This window comes from Emydura macquarii, unplaced genomic scaffold, assembly GCF_026122565.2.
Source record: "Emydura macquarii macquarii isolate MOO-44397 ecotype Brisbane River unplaced genomic scaffold, CSIRO-AGI_Emac_v2 contig_306, whole genome shotgun sequence".
NCBI lineage: Eukaryota > Metazoa > Chordata > Testudines > Chelidae > Emydura > Emydura macquarii.
The window spans coordinates 11,269,558-11,295,653 of NW_027130443.1; the positions used below are offsets into that span (position 1 = coordinate 11,269,558).

A 26,096-nucleotide genomic window follows, 5' to 3' on the forward strand; every position below is an offset into this window, starting at 1 on the left:
GAGTTGATGTGTGGTTTCAATCAAAAGCACTTCCTACTGAGCTTTAGACAGGGTTCTAACTCCTGCTAAACACTGAGTCGAAAGAACAGTCCTGCCTCCTTACCTTGTTTCTGTGATAATTGACTTTGGTTTGCGCTTGGCAGTGCACACAATTTAAAAAGTAGGTTACTGGCACTGGAGTTGGGACATGGCCTATAGCTCTGATCAACATAAGCCTTGCCTAGATACTGCCCAGATAACAAAACCATGGCTCTTTCTTACATCCAACCCCAGAGGTGGAAGTGTAACACTCAGGCTAGCTTGTTCCCACTTATTCTCAGTGAGTAGTACTGATACATCTATGTATTCTTCATTGGAGTCTACCTAAGAGAGGCAAATTCTGACACTGGAAAATGATTAGGAAACCATTGCAACGGTTGGATTTGTTTTTGGTTTTTTTTGTTTTTAACAAATTGCTCACTTTTCTGGTTTCAACAAAGCTACAAAACCCAACTCTGGCGATGCCTTTTCTCTGTAGCTGGTTTTGCAGCAAGCAGTAGTTTGGCTGTATCGTGTCCAATAAATAGGATCCATTTTACTGTAACCATGCATGGAAGTTTCGAAGGTGAGAGATGATAAAATCTTAGGGCTTTTTCTAAATGTGGAAATTGACTGGCATAGCTGTAGCTGAATAACTATTGCACTATAACTAATCTGGTACAACTCCCGCATGTGGACACTTTATTCTGGAATATAAGTGACTTTTATTTCAAAATAATATTCTGCTTGCAAAGTTCTTTATAGCTTTTTTTTTTTTTAAAAGACACAAAGACCACTCTTTGTAGATCACCTTTAACCTATATCGCATGTTCGCCAGAGTTAATGACTAGTAACTGAGGGGGCTGAAGTAACTATCGGCTGCCAGTGCCCTCACTTGTCCTTCCTGTGTTCTTGCTTAACACATCACTAGTAATCAACCCAAATGGAATGTGACTCCCATAGTTTGCACAGTGATTACTTTATCGTGCTGAAGGACATCAAGGAGAAGTCTCCTCCATTGATACACTGCTTGTCTGCACGGCGGCAGCACCAGTTCCAGCCCCAGGATATGATCCTTTACTGTACAGTTATGCTTTTGGTGGTAGTGGTGAGCCCCTGCAACACTCATTTAGGGTATTGTGCAGTTGGGGTTTAAAGCTGAGCAGAGAATGTTGCCCCCTTGCTGTAGAAACCACCTTGGCAATATCTCTTCTCATGCCTCTCTGCTGCCCTTGTCTTCTGGATCAGCAGCAGCCATCTGAAGCAGAATTGAAGTCTTTAGTGCTATTACCTGTGTTATCTGATGGAAGAATAATTAATTTTTTCATATTGGCTTTTGATCTCAGTGAGCAGTCCCTAGGTAGCTGGAATGTAAAATGTGGCTGGCTCTGATGTTATGCATTGCCTCTCTGCCTGCTTGCACCTGTCAAGCATCCTGCACCTTGAAGTGCTGTCATATTTTCATGACAGAGAATTCAGTTCAAGTAGTCTGAAGTCTGCTAGGCATTGTGTGCTTTAACCCTGTCAAGGTAAAAACTTCTTCCCTTTCTTAGCACCTTCCATGTGAGGATCACTATGCACTTTGATGCAACTCTGTTTTTGTAAACCCTTGAGGGATTTTCAGGATTGTTCTGGGCATTTAGCATTGAGATTTTATCTCTGGATAGCAGTAAGGAGGGAAAGGAAGTACTTTAGGTTTTCTTTCTGAAGCCAGTCAGTTGTAAGTAACGTACACTGGATTGCTGGATTTTTTTGATTTTTTTTTTATGGAATATTAGTAGCTACTAGTTTTAACTTGACTCTAAAGCATTAATACATTGGATACGTAGTGACTGATTAATATTAAGATGGTAAAGAATCAGGTTGTGGCTGTAGCTTTATATATGTTAGGCAGTCTTTTGGCCATTGTATAAAATAAAACTAGGCAATATACATGGCAAGTTAATGAATGCTATAGAAGAAAAAGGTTTGCACTAAGCTGTCACATGAAGACTGTAGCATTGTTTTGCAGTTAACTTGCCAAATCATTCAGGAGACTAGCTGTGGAGAACTTAGTGTGGATATCTGGAATGCTTTTTGCTGCCTATTCTTGGAACTGTCTTTTCAGATGCTGAGCCCAGCAAATGGGGAACAAGATCAGAAACGTACTGTGAACTCTAGTAGGGGGAGAAGCTACATAAATCAGGAAAAACATACATTAACCTGCAGCTGAATGGAACCTGGTTTAAATGCACCTGACAAAATGTTTTATATCAGACTTTTGCAGGAGCATGGGCTGCCAGTTTCCAAAGTTGTGGCAAATGTCATAGCAACTATCCTTTAACCACATGTTGAATTCTGGGTTGTGCTGTCAATGAAACAGCTGTGTAGAGCTAGGTTTGTCCTGAAACGGATAACTTCTTTTCATAATCTTAACTCTATATTGACTTTCTGAAAAGATCCCAAAGCACTATATAGACTGATACAGAAACGTAGAATTGCATCCTCTGCTAATAAGGTGCAGTCACTACTGGGGTGGAACCCATTAGCTGTTTGGCAGTGCACAGCAGCATTACACAGTAATTTAGGAGGGGATGTAGAGAATACTGTATCCAGCATTCTCTTGGGGAATCTTAAGCAGGATGTAAGTAGAAATGTTAGAATATTGGTCAGTACACTGGGACTAATTTCTTATTCCATATTGATGAAAAGCACTATATAAGAGCTAACGGGTGGTGGTATTACTTTATTTTAGAAGTGCATTGGTGAGATCTCAGGCCCAGATCCTGCAAATGATTCCACAGAGACAGACCTCTGTATAGCCACAGGTTACAGTGACAGGAAGTCAGAATCTGTATTGTCTTATCCAAAAGGCTGTGGTGATGAGTGCTAATTATCTCTGAAAATAAGGCCATTTATTTAGGCTCCCAGATTTTGATTTGGGTGCCTGACTTTGGACATGGGGTCTGCAGATTTTTGGTTGGTGTCTCTAAATATCATGGAGTCCCTCCCCATCTGTGTGCACACTCTCAGACCACCATGTGAGGATGCTTCTGTGCTGAGATTGAGTTGACAGGTATTAAGCACCTCCTGTAAATCCCTATTTGTTCATTGTTCTTGTTTACCTCCATCCAAATATTGATCCAGTCTTGCTTCATTTGGGACATCTGGTAGGGTCAAAGCACAAGGTGATTTAGCTGTTGGCCATGTTAATAAACACTGATTGGAAATAATAGGGTGAAAGAGCTTGACTCTTAAATGAGGGAAGGGGGAGTTTGAGTTACAATTTCTAAATCATTGCATGATAAAGACTTTTTAAATGTGTCTAGTGACTCTACCAATATTCCCTACAGCAAATGAAATTAAATGTCCAGAGAAGTCTTAATTTGATAATTTTCAAACTTTTAGTGGGACTATCTAAGGTCTATCTCATTTTTAGAGTTGCATTACCATATGCAGGTTTGGAAAGGTTAGACTACTTAGAAGCTGACAATACTGTTTTTTTGTCTACAGCTTGAGGGCCATATTGTCTTTGTGATTTAGCTGAAGCTATTCAAGCAACTTGTCTAATACATGGGAGGATAATGTCATCTTTGTGTCAGTTCCAATTTGTTGCAGATTTCCTTTCCTTTTTCGGATTTGTAGCATATCTTTGACTTTTGTTCAGGTCCTTCAGAAATGTTCCCTCGCACCTGGCAGTGGACGATCCAAAAATATAAAAGCTTGTTTTGTTCTTGAGAAGACAAACTTTAGTTGTATAACTGGGTGATCCACTTTGGGTACAGAAACACAAATCAGCTGCCCATGCTGTAGATTGTTTGGGGATGTAATTGCTACATTTAACTCACTGGTGATTCCATTGGGTCACGCCAGAAGAGGCTTATTGATGTTAGCTGTACAGCTGAATTGGGTAGAACTTTTGGTACTTCTCTTCAGCTGGTAGTTCACCTCAGTCATAAGTGTCCAAACTAATACCTGCCTATTTAAAAGAATAGGCCTTGGAAACCTGTGATGTGGATATGGTCGTGTGCTCTGCCAAGCCATATCCCAGTATGCCGTGCTACACTTGCCCAGACTGGCATTCCATTCTCTACTCCTCTCAGGCAGCACCTCTTCTCAGGGTGAAGGTGGCTGCAAATTGTGTCACACTACAGATTGGATCTGGCTTTCTGCTTCCTACCAAGTTGACACTGGAGCCCTCAGTTAGTCCAACTTTGGGTGTCCCATCTGGAGTCCAGTGAAGATGCCAGAAGGGAGTGGGCTGCTCCTCTTCTTGCAGTATTGGCTCTAGTTTAAATGGCCTTTCCTGAATGGCACATTTTAAATCCCTTTGTGCTGAAAACAAGTTCAGTGTACAAGTCCACTTTGTGAACTGTAGTAACCCCATGCATAGTGGAGGCATGGTGCCTGGCTTGTCCTACCAGAGAAGATGCTCCATGATCCTGGGAAACGTGGAATTGAATAGCTTCTAGTTCTGCTTGTTATCACATCAAATGTTTTTTCCAGTCAGAGTCCAGGCTAACTTGAGGCCATTTAGAAAGACTCACTTTATTCCTCTATTTTCCATATGTCTGTTTTGTTTGTAACACCTTTTTTCTGGTTTGGGACTACTGTACCTGTCCAAAACTCTGTTAAAGCCACAGCTAATATGCCAGCAGGTGTTAGGACTGAGTGATTGTGGATTAAACTTTTTGCACAGTGCATGCTGTCTGCACAAAGCCCTCTTCCCCCTGCTGGTTTCAGGGAGCAAAAGACAAACAGGACTGGAAGTAGGTGGAGGGGGTCCCTTGCTTAATAACGGTACTTTTGGTCATTGAGGGAGTCCAATGATTCCATCTTTAACTGGTACCCACTTGATCAGAGGTCAGGGGAGGAGACACTCAAGGTTATTTTTTTTTTTTGCTGGTGCTACTGCTGTGGAGATGGGGTGGCTTATCTCCCACTTCTAAGAAATGTCTAGCCTCCTCTTCAGATACTTATACAATTCTGGAGTTCTCAAAGTCTGTGCTGTTGAGCATTTGCTATCTTAGCAAGTTGTTTGTAATGAGAACTTTGCACATACTATGGCTCTAAAGCATAAAAGAGAAGAGCCCAAGGACTTGAAGCTGGATTTGCCTTCACCATTATGTTGATGACTTTTTAAATGCATGCTTGGCATACAAAAGCCTGGCCACATGGATTATGTTCTAACTTGGTGAAAATATTTTGATTGAAAGGGAGCATCCTATTTCACCTGAGGCTAAAAGTTCTATTTCCTCTCTAACCTGTAGCTTGTGAGAACTTGATTTGGACAAATCTTTTTGCCCTGTATTTTTTTAGACATCTAAAATAGTCCCAACTATTTACATTAAAAAAATGGTACACTGCCTCTGTTGTGCTTTGCTTGGTAAGGCTATTGAAAATAGACCAGTCAGACTCTCTCTCTTTCTAACTGGTTTCACTTTTCAGGCCCTCCTGCATTATAATAGTTTCCTTGTGTGGACTGCGAATGCTGCAGGGGAGGTTTGATTGGAAACAAACCTACTTGAAAGAAAACTTGGCCATTTTGTGTGTTTTGTAAAAATCCTTGTCTTCAGAAACGGAAATAAGGCGTGAGGTACCAGTGCCGCATTAAAAGGCGATATTTTTTGCAAACACTTTAAAGCCATATGAATGTTTGAAATGAATTTGGAACAAATGGGAGCTTCAGCAGAGGGCACTATGGAGCTGCCTAGATAGCTGTCTGTTGCATAAGAGGAATTTTTTTTTTTTTTTTTTTTTTGCCATTATCCACCTGTACCTAATTCTTGCATCTGCAGTTTTAGTACCTAGATAGTAAAAGGTGAAGGATGTGGTTCCAGTCCAGCGGAGACCTCTGGAACAAGCTGAACACTAAACAACTCTTACTGTGTTGCTGCAACCATGTAGTGATTCACCACTCCCCTGGCAGTCTCTGAGACGTCTGTCTTCCCTTTTATGGGTATGGAGCCAATGCGTGGTGTGAGATGTAATGCTCTTGGACAGTGCTGATGTTGCTCAGTCTCAAGGCACCATTGAAGCTAGCTCTCCTGTGTTTAAAAAGCGGGAAGATGGGGAATGAATTATGGTAATGCAGGAAAACTATAGATTTCCTTTGTAGGTGCAGCCTTGATGACTTGTGTATCGCCTTGAATAACTGCTCCAGGAAGACCAGTAGCACGTGTAAGCCTGTTCTTTGCATAATTAACATTCCTTGATTAATTCCTGTATGGAATAGTAACCAAGAAAAGCTTGAATTGATGTAACAAGTTCCGCTCCTTTCCCCATCTCTGTGTTCAGTGCATACGGGTACACCATTGTCAGTGACCTGAGAAGGGTGCTATGGAGGTGCTGATACTAGGTCTGAAGTATAGTAATTGAAAACTGATTAACCTCATGTTGCACTCTTTTCTGTTGTTTAACTGTCTAATGGAGTATTGTTTGTCAGGACATCTTAAAGGACACTCAGTAATCACCTTTGCATTTTGAAATTTTGTTTTAGCTATTACTTTTCTCTCTAAGATTAGAGGGGACAATATCTTACTCTAGTTTGATCTTTTGTTAGCTAGGACATCAGACAAGATGATCTAATGGTCTCTTCTGGCCTTAAATTCTATGATTCTGAATTTCTTTAGTTGATTTTTGGCATCTGCATGAAATTGTGCAGTCAGTTGATTACTTTCCTGTGTTTTTTGAAAGCCTTTTGTGTATGATGAACTGGGAAAGAGTAGTTTTAAAAGTGACTATAAAACAGCAATTGACCGGAGGAATTGTTTTTTAACTCCTCTTTGGAAAATGACTAGATTTCAAGTTGATGCTTCCTTAAATAAGAAAACTTAAGAATTGTCCTCCTGAAACACAATGATGATCCATCAGGTCTATTATCCTATTTATTACAGTGCCTGATGTAGAATGCATCAAAAGGAGTAATTCCCTGATTATGCAATGCTGCCCTATACTATGATACAGCATGGGGTATTTCTTGCTTCTCTTGTTGCTGATAAACACATTGATAGCCCTAGCAATTTTATCCTAGCTCGTGTACCCACAGATGATGATGTTCATACATTCAGAATCATGAAGTGAAGAGAGAACCCGTTTATTAGAACTGGTCATCTAAACAATTTGGTGGACGTTACGTAAAACTGATGGTCCATCTCTAGGGCTCAGGTGCAGAGGCCAGCTGTGAACTCTAGCCTCCTAGCTTCTCTAGCAAGAGTGCTTGATCCAGGAAAAGCTAACGAAGCTGCTTCCTGCATATGATCGAATTCAGGGTAGTTTTGTGACTTCTACCCTGAACTACTGACGAGAAAGGATGCACAGTCCAGCTGTAGTCTCTTGTTGGAGAAAGACACATCCTGTAAAGGCAAGCAGTCATCGGGGTATCGATCTCCCTGTACACTCTCTTCCTTTGCTAGCAAGCAGTGTGCTCTCTCTGGTGACGTGAATGGAACCCTTGGATCAGCTGTTTCCTGTGTGGGGTGACACAGCATTAGATTGCTTTTCCTGTTATTGAGCTTGCTGTTGCTCTGCTGTTCCCTGCTTGACAAATGGGGAGGGGTCCTTCCCCTCAGTGTCCCTCTGTCAAACGTTGAGTGAAATAAGCTTAGCCAAACTTGATGGATAACCTAGCAACCAGAGCTACCCTGGAAAGAAAATTGCAATGACAAATGAGCCGTTAAACTGCAGTGTCTGTCAACTTATCCCAACACTGTGTGTGCCAGCACAATTGGCTCTTGTGAACAATTCAACAGTTTCCTTACTCTCAATGAAACATCCTCTTGCTGTGTTGGGAGCCATACACAGCAACACTGGGTCACTATGCATGTGATACAAGAGAAACTGCCTAGAAACAATGCAAATAGAGTACTTATGTTTAAAACACATTCTGTTACTATTAAATCATTCCAAGTATTACCTTTAAGGCAGGTCTACACTAGAAGTGCGCAGCTGCAGCGCGTCTAGTAAAGACGCTGTATGTTAACGGGGGAGCGCTCTCCCATTGGCATAATTACTCTACCTCCACGAGAAGCAGAAGCTATGTTGGTGGGAGAGAATCTCCTGCTGACATAGTACCAGTGTGGACAGTTCTTAAGTTGCTGTAACTTGCCTCGCTCAGGGGGGTGTTGTGTTTTTTTTCTTCACACCCCTGAGCAAAGTAAGTTAGATTGATTTAAGTAGTAGTGTAGACCTGCCATAAATCTTTCAGATGAAGGGGTAGCTGAGGCCAAAACAAGTAGAGTGTCTTGCCCACAGTCACACAGATCTCCATCCTTGTGCTTGGTCCTGCCTAAGCGAGTTAATTTTTTTCACTTTGCTGCAGCTTTACAGCATGCAGAAGTTACCGAGACCAAAACCTGGACTATGTGTGGGGAAACTGAAAGTCAATAAATAACAATAGATGGTGAAAATAAATGAGATTTTTAAAAATTCTGTTTTAATGAACTCTGGTGTGAGTGTAACACAAGCTTATTTAAATCTAGGATTTATCTTGACAGTTCCCCTCCTCATGTCAGATACCCTCTCTACAAGCACCTATCTTACCTGTTGTAAGACCTGGTAGCAGGGTGAAGTTGTGTGACTAGAGTTTACTCTTGCATCTGCAAAGAAAGCTAGGTGTCTGATTCCATTCTGACAGCAATCATTTGACTTTTAACTGAAAGTTTTGGAATAGTAGGTCAGGTCTTTAACGTATTACTCGTGTGGTTCTCCATCCCCCCGGGCTTCATTTTAATTTCTCCCAAGGTTTGTGGAGAAAGTATGGGACTATGGGTATTCAGGTGTTTGTAATATGGCTCTTTTTTGCACGGGAGGGGAGATGTGTTGCAACATTTCTGGTGGTGGTGGTGAAGGGTGGGGGGAATCTATATTTTGAAAAACAGCTCAGGATGGAACTGGAACCTGGGTTCTCAACTTCTGACAGGTGACTGTGCTGCTATGTAAATGTAAAAGAAAACCCCGTTTTTCTATAGCATCTACAGCTAAACAGGATTCTGTTGTTGGTGCTTTAATGCCAAGCCAGGTCCAGCCACTACACTAGGCTTTGGAGCTTGCACCCATGTGGTGTTTCTGGATTTTGGTGCATCAGGGCAGCTGCAGTTGCTCCTGGGGTATAGTTCTCCTGCTTTTGTGCACTGGTGAACTAGAATGCCTGTCCCAGGAGTATTGAGTGGCCATGCAGCATTAATTGAAAAGGATGCCTGCTTTTGATTCTAGTCCATGAACGCAAGTATTTTTAGATTCTAACTCTGGGCTAACAAATCCAAAAAAACAAACTTAAAGCTCTGTCTGTCAAACAAAATTTGTGGCTAATCTTGGGTGAAGCAGCTGGGATTACCATGGTCTAAAACTATTTTACAATTCAAGCAACTCTAGAAAAATATCATTTTCACTTGTTAGTAAGGAAATACACTTACTTTTTTCTTTCTTCCTCCAGGGAAATTCAGCTCCTGCGACGATTACGACACAAAAATGTCATCCAGCTGGTAGATGTATTATATAACGAAGAGAAGCAGAAAATATATCCTTTTTATTTTCACTTAGTTGTTGATATGGAGGTTTTAATTATTGTTACTTAGATTGTGACAGTTCTAAATCCTCATAGCTCTGATGTTCATCTCTCTAAAGGATTCTGCTTCAGTTGGTTAAGACCCTTTTGCATATTTCCTGAGGTCGAATTTATTCACTAGTGTTAATAAACATTCTGCATCATGGTAGCATTTCCCATCCAAGCGCATTTCCTCAATTTCCCTATATTCTCTCAAGTAAAGAAATATTGCCCCAGTCTACAGATTGGGGAAGGGGTGGACACAGATTGTAATAGGTTGATGGTCACACGGTAAATCAGAGCTGGAAATGAACCTAGGAGGCCTAGTTCTCAGTCACCTGCCCTCACTACTAGGTAGCGGTACCTTCCTCTTTGAAAACAGATTCCTCACTGTGTGTGCAGCAAAATAGAGTAATTCCTTTTTGTAATGCTCTTTCCTGATAGCCTCAGGTGTGGTATTCTTTCCTTTTTTAAAACCATCCAGTTATTCTCTGGAGTAGAGATGCCTGCCAGAACTTCTACCTTACTTGTGGAGAGGTTGTGTAGTACTGAACTCTGGGGGAGTCCTTCTCTAGAGGCAGTCTGCTGCTTGTTATTCTTAACAAGTCAAAACTAACTCCTAGACTGACTAAAGCCACCTTGTATTTTTTGCAGATTACTTGAACGTCCGCTATGATGCTGCTTTAAACAGCCTAAATCTTATAAAAGACATGAGATTGGAAGCATGTCACTCTCACAGAATGTGCAACCTGGCTTTTCAAGACCAAACCATTCTGGTTTTCAAACCAAGCCCTGGGTTGTGATTTCTGAAAAGAAGCACCAAGACATCAAAATAATACTTGGCACTTCCATGGCATGCTGCATCCTCAAAGCACCACCCAAACGTTAATTAATTAATTTAAATATACTGTTCTCTCTTGCTTTGAAAGGAGACCAAAACAAAGTGAGCAACCAGACAGTTCCTAATGAGACTGCTGCACTCTAACAAAGTGCCTTTTGGTTTAAACCAATTTGTGACTTTATTGAGTTGAACCATTGTCTTCTATGTTAAATGGTTGCTTTTATTTGCAACAGTGGCTTCTAAATACAGTGCTCTTCTTACAGTACATCAGTGACCAGCTAATTTAATCCTGCACTTAATTAGATCAAAGTCTTTGCAACCAAGTCATTAGTATTAAAAACATCACAACTTTTGTCCTTATTTTGATCTCTCTGGTCAGTTACTACTGGATAATTCAATTATTGTCCATAGAAAGCTACCATTTAATTAAATAAGAATCTGAAATTCCGAATGAGAAGGAAAAAGGAGCCCAAGGGAGACCTCGTGTGTTTGTAAAAGGTGATGACAGCTCAGAGTTGTCATTCAGAAATAAGCAAAGCCAGAGAGGGTGATTCTCTCCTTTGCTTTCCTTCTTCTCTGTACCCCAATCTTTTTGAAAACCTCTCTTCACCAGCACTGTGGTCTTCGGTAACACTGGAATTGACTGTTTAATTTCCAAGCTCCTGTTGCCTTATTTTTGTTGAGTCCACTGGACTTGCTTTTCTCTCATTCCTAAATTATTATGAGGCTGCTTAGTTTATTTCCATGCCTGCTTATTCTCCATGTGCAGACAACTACGTTGAGAGACTAAGCGAGGGCAGCCATTGGGCAAACTGCCCTGTTGCAGCAAGGGTCTTTCCACTGAGGACGTTTTCTCAGATTATGTTTCCACTGACAAAGGTATGTGTTTGTCATGAGATAACTAACATGGGTTAGCTATCCTGCTGTGAAAACATAGTGAAGAGAAGGCACTGCGTTTTACCTGGACAGAACATAAGGTAAGCAAGGTCAGCCATGGAAGAGGGTATACCGCTGACCTCTCCTAGGTGCCTTGCAGTAAACACTACATGTGCCTTACCTCCACTTAAGATTTTACTGTGAGATAATGAGATAAGTAGCTGAACTAATTTTAAAACTAGTTAGAGGCTGTCTACACTGATGAAGTTTTTTCTTTCGGTCCACATTACAGCAAGACCTGTTAAGGCCCTATCCACACTGGAATTAGAACCATGACAAGTTGGCTATGTCTACTTTAAAAATGCTATATCAGCCCAACTGCACAATGAAGTGTAGATGCTTCCTACATTGGTGGAGGGTTTTTTTTCTGTCAATGTAGTTAATCCAGGTCTCTAAAAGGTAGTAGCTAGGTCAGTGGAAGAATTCTCTCATTGACCTAGATGCGTCTACATTGGAGGTTAGGTTGACCTAACTACATGCTCAGGGAGCAAAATATTTCATGGCCCTGAGCAACATAGCTAGGTTGACCTAATTGTTAAGTGTAGACCAGGCCATAGTCACCTTTTATCCATGGCGGTTGCTAGCAGAGTTCTGACTGCAGTCAGACAGGGAATCTCTCGGGTCAGGGAAACTTTCTGAATGTGGCTGTAGCTGAAGGGGTGGCTCTGTTCATGTGAACAAAGCCGCCTCATTGATTTTGAAACTTTTGGGGAACTTGGCTCTGGGGAGGGGAATGACTCATGTTAGATGTGTTGCCCACAAACATAAAGTCCATCAGTATCATCAATTTTTTTTAGTTTAGAATTTGAGCACTTCTTGGTTTCCCCCCATCTCCCATTATAAAAGTCCATCTTTGTCTCTAGAAGGGAAAGCTTTTGCCATTGAAAAGTGGGTTTCCAGAAGAGCAGCAGAGAGACCTGTTTTGATCCTCTGTTCCACCATGGCTTTTCCAGTGTCAACCCACATTTGTGGTAACTAAGGTGATAGACGTGAAATGCACACTTTAGCCCATGCGTAAGCTTGGAAATGCAGTGTTTAACAAGTTGCTTTTCTGGTCACAGGCTTCACTGGTTTTGGTACAGGGAAAGCTATGATGAATGGATGATTTAAAAAAAAAAAAAAAAAAGACTACTGGCATTTAACAGGCCATTGAGCAGATCCACTGTGACTGGGAGGGCAGCACTGGAGATGAAGGGAGAGACTCATCCAGTTTAATAAGCAACATCCTGACTGGCACCATCTCCTGATGGCTTCTATTACCAATAAATGCAGCTGTGTGTGGGAGGATAGCCCTACTGACTGGAAGAAATGAGAGCTTCAGCCTTCTCATAGTTGCCTGTAATAGATCTACTCAGTAAAACCTTCCAGCCTGAATGATGTCTGTGCTCTAATCTAGTTAGTCAGCTCCAGAGAAGGGGAAAAAAGGCAGTCTGGCAGCTAATTAAACTGAAAGCAGATTGTCCTTTCTAGAAAGGAACAATAGCTGCAGTTCACTGAGACTCCTATGAAGTGGGAGCTAGCGTTAGCATTGCTTGTTTGAAGGTGGGAGGGTTGCTGTCCTACTTATACTTTTCTTTGGTGCAAGCAGCCCAATTGCTTCCTCAGTGGTAGAACAAGAGAATGGGACGTGAGAGATCTGGTTTCTGTTCCCTCTGCCACTGATTTTCTGTGTGACCTAGGGCCACTCTCATATCTTTGCCTCAGTTTCCCTTTCGATAAAAGCCCTCAATGAGGTATGCAGTATTGCTAATTTTATAGGCTTGCAAAGTACTTTGAGATCCCAGGATGGAAAGTGCTGCAGAAGTGCAACTCCTTCATAAGGTTCCCATTTAAAACAAGCAGTTTCTCCTGTGACTGTCAGTAGCTCCAGAAGAGTTGTCATAGCATCTGTGGAGACCAGCAGTTTGTTTTTTGTCCTAGGCTGAAAAGGTACCTGCCAGGAATGTTTAAAATGGTAAAACTAAAATTGCTTTGCGCTTCTAGAGACCATGTCTCTACAGTTACTTTGCTTCCTTGTCTGCATCTCAAAGATGCTATGCCCTTGCATAGCCGCCAGATGTCTCAGGCTACCTGGAATCATCTTAATGCAAAAACCTATAGGCTTTTCTGTTTGCCCCTGTGAATCCACTGGGAGGAGAAAAGCAAAAGTGATTGTTGCTTTTGGCAGCCAAGTCGCTTCAATTGCTTATCCTGTCGATAACTCACAAATGCAAAGCTAGATCTGGAGAAGGGAACAAATGCCAAAGTGTCTCCGCGTGGCAACAGCCACTTTATAATCCCTAAGATTTTAGTATCTAGAGGCTCCTGAAGGAGCTTTCTCCCACCCTGGAAATGCTGCCGCTCCTGTGGTATAAGCTGCCACTGTTAAGCAGCACATGGCAACGCCATTTAAGTTTCAGACAGAAAGTGAAGAATACCATGCTCTGTTGCGTAGCTGATTTTAATACGCTGCTATTTCAAGAGGGAATATTGTCCAGGGTGTTGGGATTAACCACCCCTAACCCACTGAAAGGTATTATGAGATCTCTAACTTCAGCATAGTAAAGTCCCCAGTGTTTTCATTGGGACTTCAGCCTGTGGGTAGATTTTAGACCTATCATTCACTGGTTTAGGGATACACAGCTTCTGCTGAAGACCTGCCAGTTTTGTTCTGCCTCTGCAGCTAAAGACAGGGTAGACAGACACCTTTGACTGCAGAGCATCTGGGTCTTTTGGTTCAAAAACTTTTTTCTAAACCAACACCTACAATGTGAAATTTCTGGTGTAGTTTGGGCTTTAATTATGCTGGATCCAGGGCCCAAGCATAATTTTTTCAGGCCCAGTACAAACTTGTAACACGGGCCCCCTCCCACACACACACGCTACAATCCCTCATCCCATACATACAATCTCATGAGCCATGAAAAATGTTTTCCTCATGGTAATGTGGTTGCAGCCTGGGCCGGGCCGCCAGGGCCTCTGGGCCCCAGTAAAGTGCACCCTTTCCTGTCCCCCATGTGGGGGCCCTGAATGGATCTGACACACTTGCTGGCTGTTGGAGCTGAGCCACTTGATTCTTGGCTTCTTTCCTCAGAAGCACTGCAGCAGCACATGTCCTGCTTCACCCTAGCATGGCCAGCAGACTAGTAGAGAAACCATGCATCCCCTGCAGCTCACCTCCAAGAGTGAGATCTGCTCTTTTTGTGGTCAGGGAGAAGTGCTGTGCCTATCCCCATGCACCTCTGCCCAGCCCAAGAATAGACTGCCAAGGCCCCCCTCCCGTGACCAGGGAAAGCTGAGCCAACTGAAGGGGCAGGAAGCCCACTAGGGAAGAGACAAATAGTGCCCTCCTCCCGGTACTGTGAGGAGCACATGAAGCAGTGGTGTACAGGCAATTCCTCTAATGCCAACACCAAGCCACCTGCCCCTGTCTTAGCAGCAGTTGCTGGTGACCAGAGCTCCAGCAGCATGTCCCTTCTTTCTCCCAGTGGCAGGCTATGGAAGGTGGACAGAAAGCCAGCCAAAGACCTGGCAGATCACGGAAGCAGTGATAAGGATCCTTCCAGCCTTATTCCCTCTAGTACCCAACAGTCCACAACTTTTAAGCCCTGTTTACAGAGGCCTACCCCATTGCTTCTTTCTGGGGACTTCCCACTAGCCATTTCTATCCATCAGGCCGTGGGTATTTATGGGGTACTGGGTGGAGATTAATCCTCCCAGAGCAGCTCAATTCCCCACTCCCTCTTACTAGTGAACCACATTTCCCATTGATTCCCTGGGATTTGCCATTTTGGGCAAAGGTTGCTGAAGAGGAACCCGGGCCTTATCTCTCCTGGCCCTAGCCTGTAAGTGACTTGCCTGGAGCTCAAAGCAGTGTGGGGCAAATGAAAGGTAATATCTCCAGGAAACCCAGACCCTGACTCTGAGAGAATTTCTCCGCCCTGCTTCTGAGATCCCTGTCTCTATCCGGTTTGGACAAATGCCATAAGGTAAAAACAAAGATCCTTGGTTCCTCTCTAAAACAGTGCCACGCCTCCCCCAAAATATCCTGCATCTTTTTAATCTGAGCCCAGCTCTCTCTTTCAGAATGGCTAAAGGTGCTCTAGGAATCATGGTCCCCATCAAAAGTGTTGGTCTCAGAAGAAGAGAGGCACAAATCAGGCATAGCCACCAATATTAGGGTTAGATGAGGACAGTGCCACTTCCCAAGGATCAGAACTGGAGTGAAAGGAAGAGGGGAATACAGGGGAGGACCTTTTCCTTTGCGAATGCCTCAAAACCACACTAAGGAAAGTGACTGCTGCATGGAGTTGTCTCCACCATTAGCCTTCCCTTTAAACAGGCAAGCATCAAAACCAGGAAATACTTCCCCAGGTTAAAAATTGGACCCTTGCATCCTTCTAAACACTGCCCTCATGAAAGCAGAATTGGAGGGCCCAGCAAACATGGGCTTTGTGGCACAATGAACAGTGCACATACCATGCAAGGGTACTGCCTGTACTGCTACTATCCAATAGGACAGAATCAGAACTGTAGCCATAACACAGCGCTTGCCTGGGTGAGCATTTAACCTTTGTGCTTCCTTAACTTGGCCTTCACGTATATGGTGATGGAATATTGTGTGTGTGGGATGCAGGAGATGCTGGACAGTGTCCCAGAAAAAAGGTTTCCAGTCTTTCAGGCTCATGGGTAAGTGCAGCTTCAGTTCTTAATCCATGTTGTATCCATCATCTTCCCACACCCTTGCTATGGCTCTTGAATTCAAGTGGATGTTCTTCCGCTCTCACTTAGGCTGCTGACTGCACTTTAAAGCAAAATTTCTTATGAGCAAAGAGTGCATCAGGTACCATCCATAGAGAGAATTAGAAGCTGAGGGGTGGAGGGAGGATGTTTTGGGATTCTGGGAAGCAAAAGCTTTTTTCTATTGGGTTTTTGTGTGTCAGCAGCCTGAGAAACCTCCTTAATCCCTTTCCTGCAGCTCTGTATTGCATGCAACTTGGCAGCTACAAAGAGAAGGTTGAGGCCATGTTGGACTCTGTTGAACTGCATCGCTTGGAAGTACCTGTTGCATCTTTGTGGCCTGACAGAGATTGATTCCTTCAGAACACTTTCTGGTGTGATCAGTTTTCCTCTGAAAATGAGATCCCAGTTTGGAGGAGGGAAATAAGTCCCAACACTAGTCAAATGGCACAGAACTAAGTGTGAAACTTGCTGATAAGTTAAATTCAGATTTTGCAGGAGGTGAAATGTATCCGACTGGTGTTTCATGTGGCTTTATTTTATTGGGAGCGGGGCATGTTAAGGGAGTCTGACAGGAAAATGGAGAGCAGCAGTGTGACTTCAAATATCCTGCCCTGCACAACTTGAATGGGGCATTTGGAGCCTAAGTCAAATCCTTTCCTCTCACACTGTTCTGGCAGGTATGGTAAATGGAAGGGGACAAAAAGGAAGGACCTTTGGAGCCATTCAGCCAAGATTGGTGGGAACTTGGGGCATTTCCCTTCTGAACTGAAAAGGGAGCTATAGAGTTTAATGCCAGAGAAGAAATTACAGGTCTCTCCTGATGCTTAATCTGTCCAATACCCAGTCAGATCTGCTGTTTTGTGCGTTTTGGTAGAGGCAAACTAAGACACCATGCTCCCTTGAAACTCACAGCTGAAGGAACCTTAATACTTAATGGGTATTTTAGTGGTCACCTGCAGCTTGCCAGGGGCAGCTACACCTTTATCAGTGGGGCGAAGTAGGGGTTGAAATGAGACACAATTCAGTTGCCCTAAACCCTCCTAAGAGCTCTTCTGCCAGTCAAACCCAAACCTCCCTTTCTTGTTCTGCTTCTGCCAAACCTTGTAGCTTCCAGCAAGTAATTCTGCCCAGTACCTTGACTTTAAATAAATAAGTGATGTGTTGAGAGAAGCCACCTCAGGTTTGTGGTTAGATGCAGAAGTGGACTGCCTCGGGGCAGCGCTTGCCAGTCAGAGTTCCTGCAGAGGTTGGATGTGCATTTTTCCCAGTGCACCCAGCGGTAAAGGTGAATAGGCTCTGTCACTTTTTTTTAAAGTATACAAAGTTGACTTCCGTGGCTGTCCGATCAGAGGACAGCTGCTTGCATGCCCTGCTTTGGATAACTCACTGCATAATAGGGCAAGGAATAGAATTCTGTGTCTCGCTTTGGGACCCTGTGAAGTACAACCTGTAATGTCTATAGTGCACTGCTTGCTAATAGTGATTGTAAGGAAGGTAGGAATCCAGCACGGCTCACGCCACTTGGAACTGTGCATATTTAAACACCAGCTGAGTTGCCACAAAGCAAAAAAGTCTTGGCAACTGTACTGTGCTGCCAGTCTCTGCTAGCTAGGTGCTTGAACTTATGAAAACATACAGAATGGGAAGAGAGCTTTGATCTAGAGCAGTTCAGCGTCCCAAGTGGGGGGTGCTCAGCTGCCTAAGTCCAGCAGGTAGCTATTTCTGTACTAAACATACATTGGACCTAAATCTCTAGTTTCCCAGTGGCAAAGGCTTATGTAGTCACAACCTGTGTGGTCCTGGAGCACAATTCTTCTCCCTCACTATGCATATTGGCTATAGCTCATCTGCAGCTTCAGTCTGTTGAAGCACTTCTCTTTTTTTTTCCCCTCCCTGACTCTTTTTACAGGTACTTTTGCCAGCTCATAGATGGATTAGAATACTTGCACAGTCAAGGGATTGTCCACAAGGATATAAAACCGGGGAACCTCCTGCTAACAACCAATGGGACACTAAAAATATCCGATTTAGGAGTAGCAGAGGTATGTGAGAATGGCTTGTCAACCCCATTCCCATCTCTGTCTGTTGTGTACCAGCTATACACACTGGAGACTTGGAGGGACACGAACATGCTCGTGTCCTATTGATGTGGCTTGTTTGAACATTAAGGTTGTAAAAGTCAAGCACTCAAAAATTAGGAAATTCCAGAATGAAGGGTGCCTGTGCAGCTTTCGTTCAGTTGCGTGTGCTATGCATTATTAGTTCATCTATAATGACAGTAGACTTTCATTACATGATTGCATACTACTTTTTTTCCACAGTAGACCAGGTGCAAACTGAGAGTTTTCAGAGGCTGATAATTTGGCTGAGTTTAGGTGGCTTTTCACAGGGACAACAAAAGGCACATAATTTAAAAGGGGGTATTGTGAGACATCAGGGTCACACCCACCCACCCTGCCTAATTTCAAGGCCAAGCTTCAAGAATCTAGGCACTATAGCTTCTCAACAAAAGAGTTGTAAGAACATTTTTAACAAGGGCAAAACCAATGTATTTCCCCTGATCTCATTCTCTGAAATGGTTGAACTGTTTTACCTGAAACTTTACAAAAAAAAAAAAAAAAAATCAGACTGAGAAAAACACCCAGCATAGAAAACTTCAGTCTAAACAGTTAGTTGGGCAATGTTATAAGCTACTGAAAATGGGATCTTTAGAATAGGAAATGTTATCCTACCTTAACTATAGGTGACACTTCCTCTCTGCCTACAATATATAATAGTATTGGTGGTATATTTTAGTTAGACCTACAAGATGGGCAAAGACTCACTTGAAGTACTCACAAGGGAAAGCTTTTATCGTGGGTATAATCCTTGATGACCTCTGAAGGGTTTGTGATAGTAACATGAGAGTAACTAAAATGTCTCTTGCTGCAGGCATTGCATCCTTTTGCAGAGGACGATACATGCAGAACGAGCCAAGGGTCGCCAGCATTCCAGCCACCAGAAATTGCCAATGGCCTTGATACCTTTTCAGGCTTTAAAGTGGACATCTGGTCAGCAGGGGTCACACTGTAAGTACCTGGGCAGGAACTCTGAGGGATCTTTACAAAACAAAAATCCCAGCTCAGATTTGTGCTGGCTAATAGGAGCCCTGATGATAAGAACATAAGAAAAGTCATACTGAGTCAGACCAGTGGTCCATCTAGCCCAGTAACCTGTCTTCTGACAGTGGCCAGTACCAGGTGCTTTAGAGGGAATGAACAGAAGAGGTAATCATCAAGCGATCCATCTCATTGACCATTCCCAGCCTCTGGCAAACAGCAATCCCTGCCTATCCTGGCTAATAGCTGTTGATGGACCTGTCCTCCAGGAACTTATCTCGTTCTTTTTTGAACCCTGTTATAGTCTTGGCCTTCACAACGTCCTCTGGCAAGGAGTTCCACAGGTTGACTGTGCATTATGGGAAGAAATACTTTCTTTTGTTCATTATAAACCTGCTGCCTATTAATTTCATTTGGTGACCCCTAGTTTTTGTGTTATGAGAAGGAGTAAATAACACTTCCTTATTTACTTTCTCCACACAAGTCATGATTTTATAGACCTGTATCATATCCCCTCGAGTTATCTTTTTTCCAAGCTGAAGAGTCCCAGTCTTATTAATCTCTCCTCCTATGGAAGCTTTTCCATTCCCCTAAACATTTTAGTTGCCCTTTGCTATACGTTTTCCAATTCCAATATATGTTTTTTGAAATGGAGTGACCAGATCTGCACGCAGTGCTCAAGATGTGGGCATACATCTTCATGGACTAGTGTTAATGTAGCCCCACACTCCTTCCGTCTGCCACCTCTGGGATTCTTCAGCATCTACTGAATGACTGTGTTCTGTTCCCATGGGTGACTTGCTTCAGCCACAATGTTGTTCTGAGTGTTTGGGGCCACCCTTCCCTTTTGAATGGTAGGTACATCCAGAAGCAAATGCCCAGAGTGCTGGAGAAATTGAGCCAGTCTCTTTGCCTGTAGCTCCATACTACCCATTTCTCAATTCCCATCTGTCCAGGTGTGTTTGGGGCACCTGTCATTGCAGTATCTGAGCACCACTCAAGTATTTATTTAAAAAAATACTTTCCTTCCCAGCCTGTAGGATAAATAGCTGAATAAGTTTCTGGTTCACATGAATGTGTGTAAAGTTACTGAAAGAAAGCTATGTCAAAGAGAGGAGTTCTAAATGCATTTGGGTCAGCATCTGTGATCCAGCTTCTCTTGTTTTCTCAGCTTGTTAAAGAACTGGTGTTCCATATATTCAACCTCACACTGTGTTTCTTCTGCATTTACAGATACAACATTACAACGGGTCTTTATCCCTTTGAGGGGGATAATATCTATAAGTTATTTGAAAACATCGGGAAAGGGGACTACATGATTCCAGAGGATTGTGGTCCTCCGCTCTCAGACCTGCTTAGAGGTGAGTGGCTCTTTCAAATGACCTGAATGAAAATGGGTAAAATTGTGAATGCAACAAATACTCAGCAGGCATAATACTGATGGAGAAGTGCTCCGCTCAAAGCATTCCATGAATGTAGAGAAGTCTGTTCATGAGCCTTTGCCCCTTTCAGAGTTTGAGAAGGTTTTGAATACTCTGGGGGGGTATAGACTAATCCATTGAAATAGACTGCAAGCATCTCCTTTATCAAATCAAGTCATATTCTAGGATTCCAGTTTCATGTGCTTTAGAGAGATCTTAAAACCTTGAAGGCAAACCCACCAAAGTGTGGATTTAAAGCAGCACCAGCGCTTTGATGCGAGTCTTTCTGAGGCAAGATCATTCAGTTAAGATCCTTGCCCAAGCCTTATATAAAGCAAGACATAAGCATAATGGTGCCTGTTGAGGACACAGCTTCTGCTCTCGCTTTCTTTTCTGCATCTGCTCCGAACTTCCGCCCTCGGAGCCTGAGACAGCACGTTAATAATACCGTCTTTTGTGATTTAACATGTGAAATGCTTCAATTGGCATTAAGTGCACAATTCCGTAGAGTTGCATCCTGCTTTGCTCCTGACAGGGAGAGACCCCTCTCAGGGCTGCTTGGTGCGCTTAAAAAGCTCAGCATGCATGCTTGAGGAATGAGTCTGCTCTTCCTTCTGCAGCTCAGGTTTTTAGAAGAACTTTATGGGCAGTGTAGTCATCCACTGAGCTTCCTATGTTAGAGACCAAGGAGACGTAGCACAGTTCAGTGTGTAGGAGACCAAGGTTCCAGTCCCAGCTCTGACACTGACCTGCTAGTTGACCTTGGGCAAGTCATTTGCCTCCTGTGAGCTTCTGTTTCACCTCCCACCCTTTGTCATCTGTTTAGACTGTAAGCTCTGTGGGACACAGATGGTGTCCAGCATCTTACACAATGGGGCCCTGATCTCATTCTTGGCACTACTGTAGAACAAATACAAGAATAAATTGATTCCCACCATTATTTTATCCTTAAACAGTAGTCATGTGTCTAGGCCTCAAATTTACTGACTTGTGGGGTATTCCTGTTCTTGAAGCACTGCTTCTATGTAAAAAATTGCACGGTAACCACTTCTGAGAGTAATACCTTGATCACCTATTGTGCTGAATATTTCTGCTTTGTGCAAAGCTTTTTCATCTTCTCAGTTCTGCCATTGACTAGCTGTGTGAGGGTTAGCATGTCACTTTGCCTCTCTGTGCCTGTTTCCCCTTCAGAAAACAGGAGTAATGGTGGAGAAGCTGCGGCAAAGCAACTTGTCCACATTCACAGCAAGTCAGTGGCAGAACTAGCAGCAGAACTCAGGAGTCCTAATCCCACTGCTCCATCTGTTTGATGCAACGAGGTTCTTCTTTGAGTGGTGTCCCGATGGGTGCTCTGCTTCAGGTGCACATGTACCTCTTGAACCTTTGTTCAGAGATTTTATGTTAGCAGTGTCCGTTCGGCCTGCACATGCACTCTAGAAAACCTTGTGCCACGCACAAATGATACAGCTGTGTGAGCAAACTACCCTCTCTCTGTTCTTTCTCTTCCACCTCAGCCTGAGTCGGAGCTCTAACCTCTCCACCTTATGTGTGCTTCAGCATGTTCTACAGTTGTTCTTTTAGTTAGTTTAGTGTTTCTAGTTCGTATTAGTTGTTATAGAACTACATAGATAGTAGTGAGAGGTTTGAGTTTTTTCCTCTCTCCTTTCCCCCCCTTTTTCTGGGGAGTTTATGTGGCCTGGCTTGCCAGGAAGCTGTCCCAGTCAGTCATAGCCCCTCTAAGTGTATCCATGTCTTGGGAGTGTCCCATATCTCCCAAAAGCATAAGTTTTGCCTGGCTTTCAAATCTAGAGCATGGAAGACTCAGGAGATCAAATTGAGGCTTATGATGATGGAGTGCTCCTTTTGACTCACTTCCAAGTCAGATCAAGCGACCCCTCCAACCCTGTACAACTGTCTGTGGAGAGAGCAAGTGCACCTTCAACACTGGACCAGGTCCCCCCTAAGAGGGGGAAGATTTCAGAGGACTCAGAGAAAGCTCTGAAGAGGAGAAGCTCCATCTCCTACCCTGCAGCACAGTCTTCCAGATGTCCCCGATTTCCCTCTGAGTCTGTGGTGTGGGAGGCCTCGAACTCTTGGCTTGGTACTGTAGAGGCGAAGCTTTCTTCCTCTGGTACCGGTGAGGCTGGGAGATTCTGGAGCGCTTCAAAGAAGCTTGGCTCCAGTAGACCCCCAGTGCTGTTAGGGAAGCCCCGGAGATGCCATGCTAAAGGAATATTCCATCTACATCAGACTTGCTATCAGTGCCTTCTCACTCGGCACCATTGGTACTGGGAAAATTGAAATGTCAGACACCTGGACCCCGGTGCCTACATGCTCCAGATCAGTGGTACCAGTTGCTTCAACTGCTGCGTCAGTAACAACCCACCTGGCACTGCAGGATTCTGCTACTCCAGGAACTTGTCAGTTTTAGAGAAGCCGGTACTGAATGACTCTCTGGTCATTGAGACCCTGGTCTCTGGATTACCATTTCTTCCCAGTACCCTTTTCTACTGGAGCCCCATGCTTTTTCTAAGCACTATGCCTTGGACCATGCCATCAGATCGGATGCAGCACTTGGTCCTGCTGTACTGTCTTCAGTCTTAGACTTAATTCCAAAGCTTACTCCTCACTGTCAGGATACAGCTTGGGATCACAGGTTACTTACCTTGTGCAGTAACTGTGGTTCTTTGCAATGTGTCCCTCTCTGTGTGCTCCTCTACCCACCGTCCTTCCCCTCTGCTTCAGACTGCTCTTTGTTGGACGTTTGGGTAGAGAGAGAACTGAGGGCAGTTCACCCATGCAGCTCTATATATCCTCAGTGTGTGGGTATATAATCCTCCCTATCCCATAGGGGACACGTCTCAAAGAACCACAGTTATCGCACAAGGTGAGTAACCTTCTTTTGAGGATTGGAATGCTCATTGATATTTTTTTCTCCTGCGTAAAATGGGATGACAGCCTAGAGCAGTTTCAGCTGCTATATTAACATGTATCAGTGGTGTCTGTTTCGGAGCAGCTTTGGCATGTGCCTGGTGCTATGATGGGGATCTTGGTCTGGCATGCGGACTCCTAGGTGCTGCCATGATACAATGAGCAGTGTCTCAGGACACTATTCACTGCATAGAGTGGGGCTTATTGTCTCCTCTTCTGTCTTACAATATGAAAGGCAGTTCTAGTACTTAATCATGGGAAAGTCCCAGAATAACAGTGATTGGACCCCAAACAGGGCTCTGATCACACTTACACACCTCCATTCCTCTGGTGCAAGCCCCAGAATGAAAGCATGGGTGAGGGAGTTGATGAACACTGCAAGGAACCTGAGACTGATACATTCCTCCCTGTCAGCAGGATCATTGGGCCTGCCCATGCTACACATACAGCCGAGCTGGAGGACTGGATTACAACACTGATCCCCTCTGACCTGGTTCTAATACTGTCGCAATTTGTAGTGAGATGGAATCTTAACTGTGTTCTGAAGCACTTCACAGTTGTTCATCCAGGCAACAAATTGTAACTCTGTCAGGGCCACTGCATTGTAACCAGGTTTCCAGATTTGGCTGTGTCCGTGGTGTGGATGGGCCATCTGCTGCAAGAGACAGCTACAGAACAAACTTGGATCTTTTGCATGGTGGAACATTCCCCTGCTTGCCATTGGCAGGGCCTGAAGGTTCTAGTTCCAAACTCCCGAATAATCCTGATGAAATTTTTAGCAACCTAAGCATACTGTTCTCACTCAGCTGCATTTCCATAGGAGTGCAGTAGGTGGTGCTATCTGTATAGATTGAAGCCTCTGATACATTTTGAGGAGATGATTATGCTTCTTGCTTTGAACTGCCCCTATTTATCTTCCTTTCTAGGATGTTGCTGACCCCCCGCTCCATCCAAGTAATCTTGGAGACGATTATAACTTCTCTGGCTCCATACTGATTATGAAATAAGTTTTATTTCCTTGTATTTTGCAAAGCATTAATCGGCTGTAATAGCTTTCAGAAACAGTTACGTAAGGCATAGCTAGAAATTGCTCTCAGCACAGCTGGCATCTTGGCTATGCCACTGAGACTAATGTGGTGACTGTCTAAGGCTTAGAGTTAGTGATTGACGCATGTCTCATAGTCACATGTGCTGGTGATTGATGTCCAGATCTCTACCTGGCATTTTGGTTTGCAAATGCTAACTCAGAAAAGCAGCCCTTCTCATAGGAGCATGGAAATTGCTCAGCTGGAGCAAACCCATTGGCCCATCTAGACTGATGTCCAGTCTGATACCAGCTGGATCTCACATAACTGTTGGATGCTTCCAAGGTAGGCGATGAGCCTCTCCAGTGTCCTTGGTATTGAACTACAGTGTGGTGGGTGTGGCATTTTCTTCCTGAGTCCAGGTGCAGACAGCTTGTGCTCTGCAGCATGTGGTTTGAATAACTCGTAAACGTCTTTCCTAGCTCCTCTCAGTCGCCATTTCCTTTCCGTGATCTGTTCTGTAGTTGCTCTGGGAGACCTGCCTTTCTTTATGCTGCTTTTAAACAACAAAGGAATCTTCATCCCTGAGGTCCCTTAACCTCCAAAGATTGATTTTAGGTGGGCAGCTTATTTTCTTTGCTCCCTTTGTCCTAGCTGGCGTCTTTTCTGCTGCCTTCTGTTTCAGTGACTGGCAGCTACACATCTAATGAGCAAGTGCGAAAGCAGATAAGCTTTGCAGGAGATGTCCATGCCTGCCTTCATCAAGCATTCTTCTTCTGCCCCCTGGATGGAGTCCTGGGGATTCCTTCTGTTGGCTTCCACTCCCTCCCTGTTCCAAAAGCTTACTCTCCACAACAATAGGCCCATTTCAGAGTTGGCTAGAGCCTCTCAACATTGCTTTTGAGTTAGTTTGAGCCCCCTCCCTTTCCACAGGGATCAATGTACCAAATAGACATGAGGTGATTAACTCCGTGGTGTCCCTTCCCACTAGGGAGTCTTTTTTCTAGAGGGATGCCTTGGGCATCACAAACTGTAGCTGCAAGGCTTGAAGTGGATCCCAGCTTGCAGGGATTGCTACTGATGAGGGGATGTGGCAGTGGTGACAAAGGCAGAGGCGTTTTGCCAGGTTCCCTATTTTCTGTGCAGCACATCCAGATTTCCTGCTTCGCTCCTGCATCTTCTGCAGTCGGTGAAATTGTACTCAAGCGTACTCTGTTTGCGGGCTTGCCAGTGCACATCTGATAGCTTTTGGGATGAACAACACAGATATCCATAGCTTGGCTCCCTACCCCTTCCACTGCCTCAGGGAGGACTCTTCTAGCATGTAGCAGAGCCACGAGCACTCATCCCGCTTTCATCGTAAAGAAGGCTACAGTATGTTGCAAAGTGTTTGTTCCTCTCTGACTGGAAGTGCTGCATTGAGTGGGGTGCCAGCAAGATGCTTTTTAAAGCTTTGTTTTTCTGTTGACTACTTTTTTGCTGTTGCTCAAGTTGTTGCGGTTTTTTTTTCCCCTCTCAAAGCCCCCCTCCCCCACCTCCACCCTCTCCCACCCCTTAAGCTTGTCTTTACCAGCCTTTATC

The 26,096-nt window shown here is 43.8% G+C and overlaps 1 protein-coding gene across 4 annotated transcripts in view; it reads left to right on the forward strand.

The window, feature by feature from the left end:
* STK11 (serine/threonine kinase 11) overlaps nt 1-26,096 on the forward strand; it is a 70,235-nt gene that overhangs the window by 13,299 nt on the left and 30,840 nt on the right. For all 4 annotated transcript variants that reach the window (XM_067559192.1, XM_067559183.1, XM_067559202.1 and 1 more), the window contains exons 2-6: nt 9,431-9,514; nt 15,897-15,986; nt 17,950-18,082; nt 18,972-19,108; nt 20,372-20,499. In XM_067559192.1, coding sequence (XP_067415293.1) covers nt 9,431-9,514; nt 15,897-15,986; nt 17,950-18,082; nt 18,972-19,108; nt 20,372-20,499 — 572 coding nt within the window. The remainder of the gene's footprint in view (nt 1-9,430; nt 9,515-15,896; nt 15,987-17,949; nt 18,083-18,971; nt 19,109-20,371; nt 20,500-26,096) is intronic.